Consider the following 15,843-nt stretch of genomic DNA (forward strand, 5'->3'; position numbering starts at 1 on the left):
GCGCGGCGCCAGGGCCGTCACTAGAGGGGTGAAAGGTGGTGACGATTATAGGGGCCCACAGCTAAGGGGGGGCCCCCGGCCATCTCAACCGTCTGGCTGAGGCCAGCCTAAAAAGACGCTCAGGATAGTTGATGGGCCACTGCTGCGCGTCATCACGAAAGCTTATCATTTTTAAGGCCTTGCCAATTTAAACAATCAATAGAGTTTAAAACATTCAAGCAAAAGACGTGGAAAAGCTCAAATGTTTTTCAGACACTTTGACCTGACCATGTTTTGTTTAAGTGTTTTTTCTTTAATCGCTAATGTGACCTTTTTACACCACAGACTGAACAAAATTAAGCATTGCTTGGTAATTGGTCAACAAATTATTGATAGATGTGTAAATATTGTCATACTAACAGTTGTCTGAATTGTTGGTTGATTGTAATCCATTACATACCTTTCTATCAAAGTTATCTGACATTATCAAGATTAATTTGTTCTGACACAGTTTAACTCTGTGTTTTTGTCATGTTTTATTACCATTTTCCAAACTATAGCAAATAGACAGTGATAATGTGAGAAAGGCTGAAGGTGTCTGAATAAATTTTGGTTTGACTGTATATTTAATTTTTACAGGGAAGACTATGCTGTGCTATTTTACATTTGATTATTCGATTTCTGTACCTGGACACCTACAAACATGAAAAAACTTAAACATTGTGTAAATAGCACAAATAAATAAATAGAACGAACATACAAACTAAACAATTTCAAACAGGGCCCACTGGTACAACCTGCACCGGGGCCTCGCAAACCCCAGCTACGGCCCTGCGTGGCGCCATCTTGTTTCACCGAAACAATTTATATTTTATATTTTTTAAATAAAAATATAAAAATATATACTCAATTCATGATAATGTGTTAATGCTTAGAGCTGTGTCTACAGCCATTGATTGACCCTCACTGCTGATTGGTGAAGTACAGAAGAGCATAATTATCGCAAACATATTCCCAGTGAATATGTTTGACAGCTTAGCTAACATAACAGCTTTAATGAGGAAAGCCTGTGAAGTGTCATTTCATGCTCGTTTACCGAAAGCTGCAAGAGGGTATTTCTTGTTTAATACTTTGATTAGCAAATTGTAATTCCCCTTTACAATCTGTCACCAGTTTCAGGTATTTCAGTAGTGCCCTTTAAAGGCTGTGGTTGATTCATTACACGATCTTGTGAGAGGAGCAAAGCTGTGTAAGTGACTTTAATTAAAAACCCAAACCTGATATTAAAAAAAGTATGAAAGTATCATTCAAATGCAATGCATTTTACTGTAAACACAGAATCTCACAAGGATTTGAGATGATCAATGTAGACCTAAGATTGTTACTATTTCTGGCTGTAGCAACAATTTGCTTGGTGAGCTCATGAAGTCAAGAATAACCAAAAAATCAATAACGTGGCCTTGGTTGAGCCATTAAGAGCATCAGTGCAACATGTCGACAGCACATAAATTTCCTCAGCTTACATGAGAATGTTTGCTTCACTCAAAATAAGGGGTGAACAACCACAGACCCATATCAGGCACTTGACCCATATTATTTAGCATGCATCTTGTCCTCTCTCCTCTGCTTTTCGGTGACTGTAAAGTAGACACTATTTATAGCCAAACACACTAAATATGCCATCCACGCTCCTCTCTAGGACATATCAGATAGCCAGCCAATTTCAGTGCCACAACTTGAAGACATATGTTTTTTTAGTTATTAAAAAATAAGTATTTCTATAAGAGGTGGTTAAATTTAGTTACTCAGCATGGGCTTTCCTAATTACCCAATATTAGACACTTTCTGCAATAGCTTTATTATGTGAAAGTAATCTTCCATCCAGACTCTCTGTTCCTTTCCCATGACAGCTCAATGACAATCAAAGGTCAAATACAGCAGCATTTATTTATTTATCACTCCATGAGCTGCCTGGGTTTGTTTTGATACTGCACTCTCATCTTAATGGGCGTACTGCATCGCAAAACACGTTTAAGAGGAACAATTCAGAGTCTTCTCTCCAGGGTTAGTCTGCCTGCCGTCTCACGGTTACAGCAGAATATTAATCGCGCCAAAACACCCGCAATTTGTCATCAACGGCTGTGTTAACGCGTAACCGTTTGGCGGGAACAGGTGCCCATCGATGCCGTTGACTTTGCAGAATTTGACCTACATGTGAGACGCATTCAGCCAGCTCCACGTCACACCAGAGCGCTTTTGCACGTGAGCACCTCTGATCCCAAAAAACACACTCTTCGTTTAACCTGCATGTACGTACGCGCTCAAAACTGTGAACCACTGCTGTTTTCACACAAACAGCTCCTGACATGACCTTAGCACAGTGTCGGATATTGTGAGTCGTTCTGGAGGTGCAACGAATGCAATCGTTTGCCCAAAAATTCCACATTGGATCTTTAAAACCACTCTGTCTGCACCTACCGCATGCACGAGGACACACACGGCTATCAATTCCAGATGCACTAACTCTCAAAAGCTGACACCTCCATCCCGGCTTCCCACAAGCAGCGTGCCAAATCACTGTTAAAGCCTGGAGGACAACAGCCTTTAACCAAAAGGTTTCCATAGAAACATACACGTTTTTCCCCGAGAGGGGGGATCACTCCTCTACCCCTGGCTGGTCTCCTTTCAACCTGGAAAAGAAAGGCAATCAAAACAGAGAGGGTCTTACTGATGGTGCGGGAGCCGATACAGCCCATGGTGTCTCAGCGAGGGCCGGTTTGTGAACGAGGAACGAGAGCCACCCTCTCAGCAGACATTCTCTCCTTCTCTCTCTCACTCACTCCTCTTCCTCTTCTCCGTGTCTCTGACTCTCCCCTCCTGTTTCTGTAAGGCTGTATGCGAGAGCGAGTGTGTGTGTGTGTGCCTCCAACACGCTCTCGCCGTCATCCACCCTCCCTCCCTTCCTCCCTCCTTGCCTCGCTGCAATCCCCTCAATACTCTCTGGTGAGCCGAGATATCAGAGTTAGTCAGTCACTAAGTCAGTGTGTCTGTGAAACGGGAGAGAATGGTGTGAAACCGCTCACCGGCCACTTATGTTCCCATAAATTCATTTGTAATTGATACTACTGGTTGTAGTATCAAACAGCCAACAATGACATTGAGAAATGTCAATGACAACAAGAGGAAAGAGCATCAATCAGAAGTTCCACTCAATTTCCTGGAGTTCCTTGATCAATATCTTGAGCAATCGTATACGGGGCATCTCTCTTCTTTGGTTCTCTCCATTATCGCTTGACAATGCAGTGCATCTGTCTCCCCACCCAACTCTGCCGCCCCTCCCTTGCTCTTATTTTCCTGTTGCGCTTGCACTCTCCAAAGCATGTACAAACATCTGTTTATCCCTCTTGATCTGTCAGACTCCCTCTCTACTTGCTTTCTCACCCCTCAGCTCAAATCGAAGAGTTTTGCACATCTATATAAAACCGGCTCATCGTGTTTGCTTGTCATGTCCAGTGTGTCTGTGTAGAGCCGTAACCTTGAATATACCCACACACATGCATGCTGTCCAGACCGTACATGCGCACTCTCCCTGCCTCAAGCAAGCAAGGTTTCTCCCTTCTCCTTTTTTAAACACATTCTGTCACTGCATTCAGCCAGTGCTGCCAGAAGAAGAACCTTTGAAGAGAACTGGAGAGGACTAACCTAGGAGGTGTGCTTTGAATCGTATTAAGGACCGTGAGGCTGAATTAGTATTCAGGAGGAAGAGAGAGAAAGAGCAAGAGCGATGAGAAGAGAAGAGGAAAGAAGGGATGACAGGGATGGGAGGAGGAAAGAAAGGATGAAGTATGTATGCTTGTGGCAATATTACAGGGGAGCTGTCCAAGCAGATGCCGGGGTTGAATGCTTTTTCCAATATGTTTCGATATGTATGATTCTCCAAGCATTTCATTTATCACTTTTCACTTGGTGTTGTATTGTTTCACATCAAATCTACAATGTTTTCTTTTCTAGAATAAACTTATAGGTTTAAATTGAGTACCTTTGCACATTCTTAGGAAGTTACACTTTACAACACATGCAGTATATGCATACACAATTATTTATTTTTTATATAGGAAGAGAGTGAGGTGAGTTTTGTGTTTTGTTGACACCCCCCCCAAACTGCATTATTTTTTTATCCTACATTTAGAAATGGCCCATTATTTACATTTAGTCATTTGGAAACTTAGAGATGACTAATATGCTAACAAGTTTTCCATAAAATTTGCATAAGAGAGTTCTTTAAAAACATGAAAAAATAATTTAATCCTACCCCCTTCTACTCCTGTACATTTTTCTTGTGATGAAAATGTGTTTACTTAGCATCAATTACAATAATTTTGCAACAGATCTTGTTAACAAGTTGTGTTAACACAGTTCAGCTTATTCGACAGAAGCAGACAGAGTCAAAACACCATTGATAGCACATCACCATATCAACAGCTTCAGAAATTCAGACATCCAAAGTGTGGACGCTTCGCACTATACAAATGACTCTACACAAATCAATTCCTCAACTTCCCCCGACTTAAAAAAGGAGGCATATACCTGACACTGAGGGAGATAAATAGAGAAGAAGAGGGAGGGAGAAGACTCATCCTGACATCACAAAACCAACATTGGGACACCATATCATCATTTATTTATGCACCCAACAGCGTGCCTGAAGTTACAGGAGGCTCTCTCAAAGGGTGAGTCATCCTTTTCTCACTCTTTCGTTCTCCATCTCCCTCCCTTTCTCCACCCTATCTCTCATTTTCAAAGCAGCCGCTGACATCAAATTAATTTTGAGGCTGGGACTTCCTATGTCTCCCTTGCATATTTTGATTTGTGTATGTCTGTCTGTGCACATAATAACACATCATTTAAGTATAACTGTATATGCGGCATGCCAGCATCTATAATTTGAAGGTTACATGCTGTTATTTAACTTAGCATTATTGTTGCTTGATTTTAGGCTACATTACATGCTGGTATAGCGTACTGCATACTGTCATGCTAATTGCATAACTATAAATAGTACTGAACATGTACTGACCTCCCAATGTGCTGTACAAGGCATGATGATGGGTAAAAATGCTCTTAACAATCCCCATAGCAAACTGCAGTACAGCCGGGGAAAATCCGATTTCTTCCCTCTACATTTGCACAGTGTGAGTACATCAGGCCTGCGCTGTGCCGACAGAGCTCTAATTCAGACAGAGAGCCAGGCTCCAGCCCGGCTCTATAGTGCCCTTGGCCGCGATCAATAACTCCTTGTTAGACCAAAGTAATTCAGCAGAGTTTTATTCACGCAAATATTTCTTTGGCCCTCTGAGAACGTGAATCACCCAGAATACTTGTGCAGGGGCTTTATAGTTTACTTGATCTTCACATGGGTTTATTAATTAATACAGGTAACGAGTGGAGGACAGAGGAGCATCTTAAAGAAGTTACAGGTCTGTGAGAGCCAGAAATCTTGCTTGTTTGTAGATGACCAAATACTTATTTTACCGAGGAATTTACCATTTAATTCATTAAAAATCCTACAATGTGATTTCCTGGATTCTTTCCCCCCGTTCTGTCTCTCATAGTTGAAGTGTACCTATGATGAAAATTACAGGCCTCTCTCATCTTTTTAAGTGGGAGAACTTGCACAATTGGTGGCTGACTAAATACTTTTTTGCCCAAATGTATGCCGAATAGAATAATGTTTACATGCATGTATATTTATTTTTTCTTCTCAGCCAACATATAGATTTCAGTAGAATAGAATATATGTTGCTGAAAAACTGGCTGAATCTGTGAGCATAAAAGTAAAACATATATCATTTAATTTTAGAATTGCTAAATTTTTTTTTAAATCAATTTATTTGAATTAAACATTCGAAACAAGTCGAAAAACTGAAATAATAGCCTATTTTCTTGTAAAACACACTCCAATAATCTTTGTTTTATTTGTAACTTCGAAAAATCATTTATGTAATTTTTTCATGAGGTGTTTTGAATTGTATTTTATACACATAAATAGGCTACCAGCTTATTTCACGATTAAACTTGGTGATTGATTTTGGATTTTCTTTTGCCAAGAAAAAAAAACATTCACAATTTCAAAGTATTTCTCGTAAACAATATTTTACGTCCCCTGATAGATTTAAGCAGTAGGCTAGGCCTAATAACGGTGGAAATCATGTCACTCAAATAATATGATGGCATTGCTAACCCTTAATGAGCGCCGTGGGCTTTGCAATTACTACTCTGTCTAGGAAAGAGTGCTTGTCTTCTCCCTTTTTAATTTGCTCAAGGGAGCATAAATGCTTATTAGCATTGCCACAGTAATTTCTCTTTGAGGGAGACCACTGACAACACTCCCTAAACAGAGAGTGCTCCCTGTTAATACTTCATACGATACGTGGGTGTTAGTGAGGCAAAATTATACCAGTCACAGCTAGAGGAGACTTTGAGAGCTGCTTTATCTAAACCGACATTTATTCTGTGCATGCTTGAAAAAAAAAGTGCTTTTAAAAATGGAAAGTACTTCACAAAAAAGCGAAAAGAAATCAGTATGCAAACATCTTAAATTGTACTTTGCAAGCGATCATCTCGCTAGATCTTAATTATGTTCATCTACAGCTATTTTCGAAAATATGATTCAGCAGCACAACTGATTCACAGACTACATAGTCCTGAATACATATGCAAGCAATTTTAAAATGAGGAAGCCTGTTTAGACATGCATCTCGATTGGGAAAGCAGCAGTAATTATGTTCTTTTGGCAGTCCTGGAGTGACATATTGTGCCAGCTCACATTTCAAATGAGATTGAGTGTCCTCTCCAAACTGCACAACACAAATCCTAACTGCTGTATTTTTGTCTGGCTGTCAGATCCACTTCTGTTATGTGTTTATTGGGAAATGACTGACTGAACTGGGAGATAGACTAGCTACTAACCAACACTCCCTGGAGCTCAATCTCCAGATTATCTCGCTAAACAGTTCAAAGTCTATTGACTATTGCCCTCTTCTGGTGAAAAGTACTGAATACATGCTGGGAAAAGCTATGTGATAAAACCAAGGCTTCAGAGAGAGAACAGACATTTAAACCTCATTTGTTTATTTCTGTCATGATTATCGTCAAAGATTTAGACAATTAGCATACAGTTTGGATTGGCGGTATGGTTCTGTTCTGGACAAGAACTCCCTGCGCATCCATGCAGCCTAGCATGGATAGCAGGGAAAGCAGGGATAACCCCCAGGGTAACCAGAACAAAACCAACATAAATGTATTGCAGATATCATAAAAGTTTGACAATTTAATGTAACATTTTAGAAATAAGTCTGATTCAAAGGAAAATCAGAAGTCTGGATCCTGACTGACGAGAGGAGGAGTTGGGGATGGAGGAGGGTAATGAGTTATTGAGCAACGTGAAAGCTGATGATAATACTGAAGGATCTTATATATGGGTTCTGTGATAGGATCCACGTCTATCCCTAAAGGTAGACGTGAATCAGCGGAGAGTCAGCTGATGTGAGTTTGACTAACATGACCTGCCAGAACTAATGCTACGCTTGATTTAGGTGATGCTGGGAAGGTCCTGAACAACACTAAAACAATCAAGTGATTTTAAAAATGTGGGAGAAAGGAGGACACATTATAGTCCTATGTGACAAAAAATGGCTCATTATAAATTTTGTGACACTTTTGATGTACACTATAGTCCTTAATGGCTGCTTAGTGTGCCGTATAAACTGTATAATGCCTAATGTTTTTTATTATTGATTTAAAAAGCAGTTTAGAATAAAAACAAAACAATATATAAGTAGTTTACAAATAAAAACAATATTTTTGTACTCCCTTAAACATGTCATTGATCACTATTTCCCAGACATTAATCACATCACTTCGGGAAGTCGTGGCCTAATGGTTAGAGAGTCGGACTTGTAATCCAAAGGTTGCGGGTTCGAGTCTCCGGCCGGCAGGAATTGTAGGTGGGGGGAGTGAATGTCCAGCGCTCTCTCCATACTCAATACCACGACTGAGGTGCCCTTGAGCAAGGCACCTAACCCCCAACTGCTCCCCGGGCGCTGCAGCATAAAATGGCTGCCCACTGCTCCGGGTGTGTGTTCACGGTGTGTGTGTGTTCACTGCTGTGTGTGTGCATGTTGGATGGGTTAAATGCAGAGCACAAATTCCGAGTATGGGTCACCATACTTGGCTGAATGTCACTTCACTTAACCTCAAAACTGCTTCATCTGACTAAAATTGACAAATGTTGAGCATAGCCATTCATCAAATGCTCTAAAATTAAAATAATAATAATAAACTACAATTTGACCAATTTATTACAGCTACACTCACTCATTGCGCTATTTCCCATAGCACATATCTCTGAACATCCAAAGAGGAGCTTTATCATTCTGTTTCAACTCACTTTCAAAGTAAATAAAGGACATGATGAAAGAGGTCAACAGACACCCCTCACTCATGACCCCTCCCCCTCATTGCCCCCCAGCCCAGGACTTCCGGCGAAACCGGAAGAACCGTTGTTTGTGTTTGTCAAAATGGCGGCTGGAATGTATCTAGAGCACTATTTGGACAGTAAGGCTATTGTCTTTGTTTCGATATCCATCCGCATAAATAAACGTCTTCCGCGTTCATATTGTCCAGCATGTCTGCACGTTTCACATACGCACACGATTTACAATAAAACGATCGCGTAATGACACAAAACAGCGCTAATAAAAATGTTTGGATGTCAGACCATTGGGCTCTGAAGCTAACGGGCTAACGTTAACTGTAAATATGAACGGTTATGGTGGTAACAATGGTTTTGTAGTTTTGCTGGGTGGGTGCGGCACTGATAAACGTAACAGAATGCAATATTAAGTTACTGCTATTAAAATAATGAAATATTGTAAATAACCTGACAATATTAAAGCGCAACGACAAGCATTAAATGCTGTGTCTCAGGACAATCGAGCTGGCTTGCGCTCGTACATATGGGGATTGTTTACTGTAGTGCTGGTGTTCAAATGCGCACAGCTTTATGGGTCTGTTTGACGATAGTGTAGATGATTTATGTGTCGCTCTATCTCTTTAGGCATAGAAAATCTGCCCTTTGAACTGCAGAGGAACTTCCAGCTGATGCGAGATCTGGACCAGAGGACAGAGGGTGGGTCTAAACCAGGGATCTCCAACCCTGCTCCTGGAGAGCTACCGTCCTGCAGACTTCAGCTCCAACCCTGCTGCAACACACCTGTCTGTAATTATCAAGTAACTTAGCCCTGAACACCTTGATTAGCTGGTTCAGGTGTGTTTGATTGGGGTTGGCGCTGAAATCCACAGGATGGTAGCAGGGTTGGAGACCATTCTACAAATTCACTCAAGAATTGTTCAAAATAAAACATTAGTCAGGTTTATTTGGGTCCCAGCACATATAGGAATAAAGGGAAATGAAGAAGTGGATAAATTAGCAAAGCAAGCATTACGGAGAGAAACAATAGAGATACAAGTTCCATTAAGTAAATCAGAGATTAAGGTTTTAATCTGGAATGAAGTGAATAAGGAATGGCAAATTAAGTGGAACAATGGGGAAAAGGGTAGATTCCTTTATAGTTTAATAAATAAAGTAAATCAAAATATAAAGTGTATAGGAAAGTCAAGGAAAGAGGAGGTCATCTATAACAGAATACTATTAGGGCATTCAAATTTAAATGGCAATCTTAAAATATTAGGGAAGCATCCAAATGGATTATGTGAATACTGTAATGTTGAAGAAACAATACCTCATGTATTTATTGATTGTAGGAAGTATGAGCAAGAAAGAGGAAGAATGATAGAACAATTAAGTAAAAATAGAAGTCAGGATTTAAATTTTAAGGTATTAATAAAATGGGCGAGTGAAGTAAACAATAAAGCTTTCTATGATGTTATTAGAGAGACGGGATTGATTAACAGAATATAAAAATCTGTTCCACACTCCGGAGCAGAAGGTGGCGGTAATGCACCTATTTTCGTTGGTTGCCAGCCGCCGTTAAAAACCAAGAAGAAGAAGAAGAAGGGTTGGAGACCACTGATTTAAACTATAGCCCTGCCTCGACACAGTAATATAGAATAATACCTTTAATAACGTTTTCATATGTTTATATTTAACGTCTGGTTGCTTCAGATAGTAAAGTGATGTTTGTTTACATTTCTTCTGTCTCTAGATCTGAAAGGGCAGATTGATTCTCTGGCTCGTGAATACACAGCCAATGCTCGGACGTTGTCCTCCGAACAGAAGCTCTCACTGTTAAGACAGATCCAGCAGTCTTATGGGAAGTGTAAAGAGTTTGGAGATGACAAGGTCCAGCTTGCGATGCAAACCTATGAGATGGTTAGTGTGAATTTGCATTTACTCCTTGCAAATTACCTTTAATAACTATTGCAAATTCTGTTTATATATTACACTTTAATATAAATGTACACTGCTATTTAAAAGTGTGCAGTCAGTAAGATTCTCTTTTTAATAAATTTATATTTTATTCACCAAGGATGCATAAAATTGGTAAAAAAATGAAAAACGCATTTATAATGTTGCAAAAAAATCTAATGTTCAGATCAAGCTGCACAACTGTTATGAACATTATGAAACACAAATGTTTATTGATCAACAAATCAGCATTATTAGAATGATTTCAGAAGCATCAAACCTTTGAACAGTAGTATATATTAGAGATACATTTAGTTGCTTTATGACTCCATACATCATTTGTTCTATGCATTAGGTGGACAAGCATATCCGAAGATTGGATACAGACCTGGCTCGCTTTGAGGCTGACCTCAAAGAGAAACAGATAGAAAGCACCGATTATGACTCTACCTCCAGCAAGAGCAATAAGAGTGAGCTTCTTATGATAACTACTTAGTGTTGTTTTGGCACATGCACATCTCTTATGTGGATCTCTATATCTCAACAAAGTCTCTGATGGTCGTTTATGGTCGTTTGAAGGTGAGCATCGAGGACCCAAGAAGAAGGAGGTGACTCGCACTAGGTCAAAGGTGAAGAACTCTGACGATGACTGCAGCTCAAAGAGTGGTCAGAAGAAGGTCAAACTCACGCAAGGGTGAGAATCACACACATTTTCTATTATAGTTCTAATTTTATTTGTAAAGTGTGTCTCTTATCCTTTGTGGCACGAGAAATGCAATCAAATCTGGTTCATCTTTGTAATTCAACTTTTCAGCTTTGTACTCTTTGTACTACCGTTTTGATTTTTAAAGAAATGAATCTGTTTATTCAGCAAGAACGCATTAAGTTATTCAAAAGTGCCAGTGAAAATGTTACAAAAGATTTCTGTTTCAAAGTTTTGAACGTCCTATTTATCAGAGAATCCTACAAAAAAAAATTGAATGAATGGAAAAAATATTAAGCAGAGCTGCTTTCAGCATTGATTATAAGAAATGTTTCTTGAGCAGCAAATCATATTCGAGTAATGATGCTGAAAATCACAGGAATAAATTACTCCTAAAATATATTATAATAGAAGATAGTAGTTTTAAATTGTAATATTTCACAATATTACTGTTTTTGATCAAATAAATGCAGCCTTGGTGAGCATAAAAGATTAATTCCAAAAAGATTAATAAATCTTACTGCAGCCTCCCACAGTATTTATGAAGTTGATTTGAGATACATTTTTAATGTTTAGAAAAACCAAATGGTTATGTTTGCCCTACAGACTACTTGCACCTTTCTAAATGTTTCGGTCTATAAAAGTGGCACAATGCACCAAAATAAAATAAATGCATTCCAAAATCTAATACAATTTAATAAAACTGTCTTCCAGCTCTGAGTTTTCAACCCCAGCTGTGAACTTTGGGAACGTGCACCCTTCGGATGTGCTGGACATGCCAGTGGACCCCAACGAGCCCACCTATTGTCTCTGCCACCAGGTTTCATACGGGGAGATGATCGGCTGTGACAATACAGACGTGAGTCTCCTTTCTCATCCAAAGTCAACAAGCTCACAGCTTCTCATACATTATTGCTTGCATATAGATAGCTATTTATTTTATCATTTCATTATTTCCCTGTTAGAAGTTAAAATGGAGATTTAAATGTCTAGTCATAGGCTGTAAACCCAGACTGCAGCATTACAGCTGATTCCTGTACATTTATATTCAGAGCTGTGCTTGTGGTGAACGTGTGCGTTTCTCTTTCTTTAGTGTTCTATCGAATGGTTCCACTTTGCCTGTGTGGGTTTGACCACCAAACCCAGAGGGAAATGGTTAGTAGTCATGTGATTTTTGCCCTTGAAATTGATGTTAATGTTGTCGGGCATCAGTAAACAGAAATTTTATTCTTAAGTAGCTCACTAAGTATAGCAACAGTGAATATACATGTATATTTCAAAATTTGCTTTGTTTTCCGTCTACATCAGGTACTGCCCAAGATGTTCACAGGAGCGGAAGAAAAAATGAACATGCAAAACAAGAGTTTACAGTGAGGGAGGTAGAGGCAGACACAAGGGTTGAAAGTGTTTTTAAGGCCCTCCATAGACACTAATATAGATCCACTCTCTGCTTAATGTGGTGCTTGTCGTCCTCTTTTCCATCTTCACATCCCTCTCTCAGCCAGACAGTAAGAAGGGATGACGGGAGAAGATGGAGGTGTAGTTCTTAATCTATGTGCTCAGCAATGAAGATGACTTTTGTTATGGAGTGTTTTTGATTTGATTTGGTTCTGCATTTTTTTTTTTTTTTTTTTTATATATTTTTGGTTTTATTTGGTTTGTCTTTTTTACAACTGATTTTAAATACATGAACTCAGCAGTCAGGGGGCATCTCACAGTTCTTTGTCGCGCTTGTGATTCCAGGTGGTCTCAGACTGGATAATTTCTGTCAGTATATCCTTCTCAGATGGGATAATTTCCTACTAGTCAACAGACAAAAAGGGGAACAGTTCCTTGATCAGACTGAAACTGATCCTTTAACTTATTTTCTCATTGCAATTTTCATAAAAGGGCAACAGTTATCAGCTTACCTCACCAAGTCTGAGATGTTTATTTGATAAACCAGCAATTACAAGAAAATAGCTGCTCAATGCGATTATTTAACTTGATTTTTACACCTACTCAGCCTTTTCCGCTCTCTCTCTTTCTTACATTTACAAGTCCTGCACTTGAAGACCACCTCTTCACTTCAGGTCCATTCCACAACTGTAGATTTCAATGCAGACTTTTTTTGGTGCTTATGGTCACACACTACTTGGATCGTATTAAAACCGTTGTATTCCAGACTGTTGAAAAGCACTAACTCAGCATGTAACATTATTCAGTGGAATCGCTCTGACACCTGGTCATTAAATGCATTTGGTGTTTTCTTTTGTAACTTATGAATTAACTCTAGGATTGCTGGGAGTTCAGCAACAGGGTTCTTTGCAACTGGATTTTGGTGCTTATGAATATATGAAATATAATGTGTATGGTTTGGTTAAATGCGTGACCTACACAGCATCGCTTACAATAGTTCTCAGTTATTGTGTTGATGTCGTTAAAGCAGTATGATATTTTTTGCAAGACGTTGGAAATTAAATGTGTTTATCAGCTTGTATTTAAGGTTTGGTTGTTTTAATAAAAGAATTACAGACAATGCAAAACCTGGTGCTACACAGTGCTTGCTGCCGGTTCTAAATGATTCTACTGTCTGGTGTACGATGAAGGGTTTGTCATGTGTTTTTTTGCCTCTGTCATGTTGCTTTGTGATTTGATTGTTCCAGATATTCTAGAGCACTGTACTAATGTCAGATATTGGGTCTGGTGTCTTCCATGCTGAACGAACAATGCCTGATTCTGAAAGCATCTTTGTGTCTGTTGGTCATTATTTCATTCATTCTGGCATTTTTGAATACTGTTGTCTGAAAAGTGTTATGAACATAGTGTAGAATATTTTGAGTCATCTGAGAATTAAAAATAATACAGAAGTGTTTATAAATAATATAGTGTATATGGAAGTCATTTGATAAGCTGAAAAAGTGGGGAGAAAAACTTTATAATCAAGTATTTATATTCGTAATAAAATATTATATAAAATACTTTTTCATTTTACACTATCGTTCAAAAGTTTGGGGTCAGTATGATTTATTTTTGTTTTTGAAGTCTCTTCTGCTTACCAAGTCTGCATGTTTGATCCTAAAATCATTAATACTGTGAAATGTTACGATTTAAAATAACTGTTTTCTATTTTAATATATTTTAAAATGACATTCCTTTGATAGTAAAGCTGAATTTTCAGCAGCCATTGCTCTTTGATGCAAGAAACATTTATTATTTTTTATCAATGTTGAAAACAATTGTGCTGCATAAACTTTTTGTGGAAAACTCAAAAGAATGAGTCCAAAAACTATTTCAAATAGAAATCTTTTGCAACAAATATTTTTGATCAATTTAATACACCCTTGTGGAATAAAAGTATCACTTTCTTTGCAAAAAAAAGAACAACATATAAACTGTAGTGTATAAAATGGCATAGGCTCTGAAATATCTATAATGGCATTGCACAGTAATGTTAAGTCCGCTAGTGTGATACTGAAGCACTCTATCATTTGAGATGCACTTTGTGCAGTGCTGCAGTAATGCTGCCCTACAGTCTTTATGGTATGCTGCTAAAGTGCCTCCTTGGAATTTATTGTAAATCTTTACAATAGCACATACTGTTGAAAATTATAAATACATTTGGGGGAGGGGCAGCTAGAATGCACCTTTGCTAACATACTGTACACTTTGCTTGCTGCATGCATTAGACACGTTGATCTAGGTGTGCTGGACTGTGCATTTTTAATTTATTGAGCTGTGCAGATGAGCAAGATGCCAAGCAGAAAAACATCATTCTTGCCTCCATGGGGACTGCCAAGACTTTGGGCAAAGTCATCTCAGACCTCAGTGAGTGTATGGGCACTTATAACAAATGCTTTGTAAATGGAAGCAGTACAATTTAATGCAAGAACTTTCCTCAGAGGAATGTTTATGACTGTGCACTTTACTCCTTTATATAGGCAGACAGACTGGTCAAACCGAATAATTTGGAATAATTAAGTCTTCTTAATGTTTTGATAGAAATCTCAATTGCTCACCGAGGCTGCATTTATTTGATCAAAAATGTGACATATTACAAATAAAATGTCTGTTTTCTTTTTTAATAAATTATAAAAAAAAATTTAAAAAAGTAATTGATTCCCTGTGATGGCGAAGCTGAATTTTCAAAATTTAAATAATTCTAATATGCTGATTTGGTGCTCAAGTAACATTTATTATTATCAAATTTTAAAAAAACTATTTCTGCCATTCGAATGTCTGATGTACAGTGGTGTGAAAACGTTTTTGCCCCCTTCCTGATTTTTTTTTTTTTTTTTTTTGCATATTTTTCACATTTGAATGATTCTGAATATTACACAAAAATAACCCGGGTAAATACAAAATGCAGTTTTTAAATAATGATTTCATTTATTAATGGAAAATAGCTGTCCAAACCTGCCTGGCCCTACATGAAAAAGTAATTGCCCCCTAAATCTAATAACTAGTTGTGCTACCCTTTGCAGCAACAACTGCAATCAAACGTTTGCGATAACTGGCAATGAGCCTTTCACATCGCTGTGGAGGAATTTTGTGTTCTTTTTGGTCAGCAGTGGCTTTTGCCTTGGAACTCTCCCATGGATGCCGTTTTTGCCCAGTCTCTTTCTTATTGTTGAATCATAAACAATGACCTTAATTGAGGCAAGTGAGGCCTGAAGTCCTTTTAGATGTTGTTCTGGGTTATTTTATGACCTCCTGGATGAGTCGTCATTTCGCTCTTGGAGTAATTTTGGTA

At 38.4% G+C, this 15,843-nt stretch overlaps 2 protein-coding genes across 4 annotated transcripts in view; one reads left to right on the forward strand and one right to left on the reverse strand.

Moving 5' to 3' along the window:
* Positions 1 to 2,927, reverse strand: part of fam131ba (family with sequence similarity 131 member Ba) — a 38,841-nt gene extending 35,914 nt beyond the window's left edge. Inside the window, exon 1 of one of the 2 annotated variants that reach the window (XM_079380544.1) lies at positions 2,708 to 2,849. In XM_079380544.1, the coding sequence (XP_079236670.1) occupies positions 2,708 to 2,735 (28 nt within the window). In that variant the 5' untranslated portion in view covers positions 2,736 to 2,849. Of the gene's footprint in view, positions 1 to 2,707 lie in introns of both variants that reach the window. The other variant, XM_079380543.1, reaches the window with a different exon arrangement.
* A 5,615-nt stretch (positions 2,928 to 8,542) lies between these two features.
* Positions 8,543 to 13,838, forward strand: LOC306846914 (inhibitor of growth protein 4-like). Of its 2 annotated transcripts, none has more exons than XM_079380612.1 (8): positions 8,543 to 8,595; positions 9,098 to 9,169; positions 10,206 to 10,372; positions 10,764 to 10,878; positions 10,958 to 11,102; positions 11,826 to 11,970; positions 12,205 to 12,266; positions 12,420 to 13,838. In XM_079380612.1, exons 1-8 carry the CDS (start codon positions 8,559 to 8,561, stop codon positions 12,457 to 12,459), a joined length of 783 nt encoding a protein of 260 aa, XP_079236738.1. In that variant the 5' UTR covers positions 8,543 to 8,558; the 3' UTR covers positions 12,460 to 13,838. The 2 variants fall into 2 exon arrangements, with proteins under 2 accessions (XP_079236738.1, XP_079236739.1); XM_079380613.1 differs by having other exon boundaries at positions 10,988 to 11,102.
* Positions 13,839 to 15,843: the final 2,005 nt, after the last annotated feature.

This window comes from Barbus barbus, assembly GCF_936440315.1.
Source record: "Barbus barbus genome assembly, chromosome: 27".
NCBI lineage: Eukaryota > Metazoa > Chordata > Actinopteri > Cypriniformes > Cyprinidae > Barbus > Barbus barbus.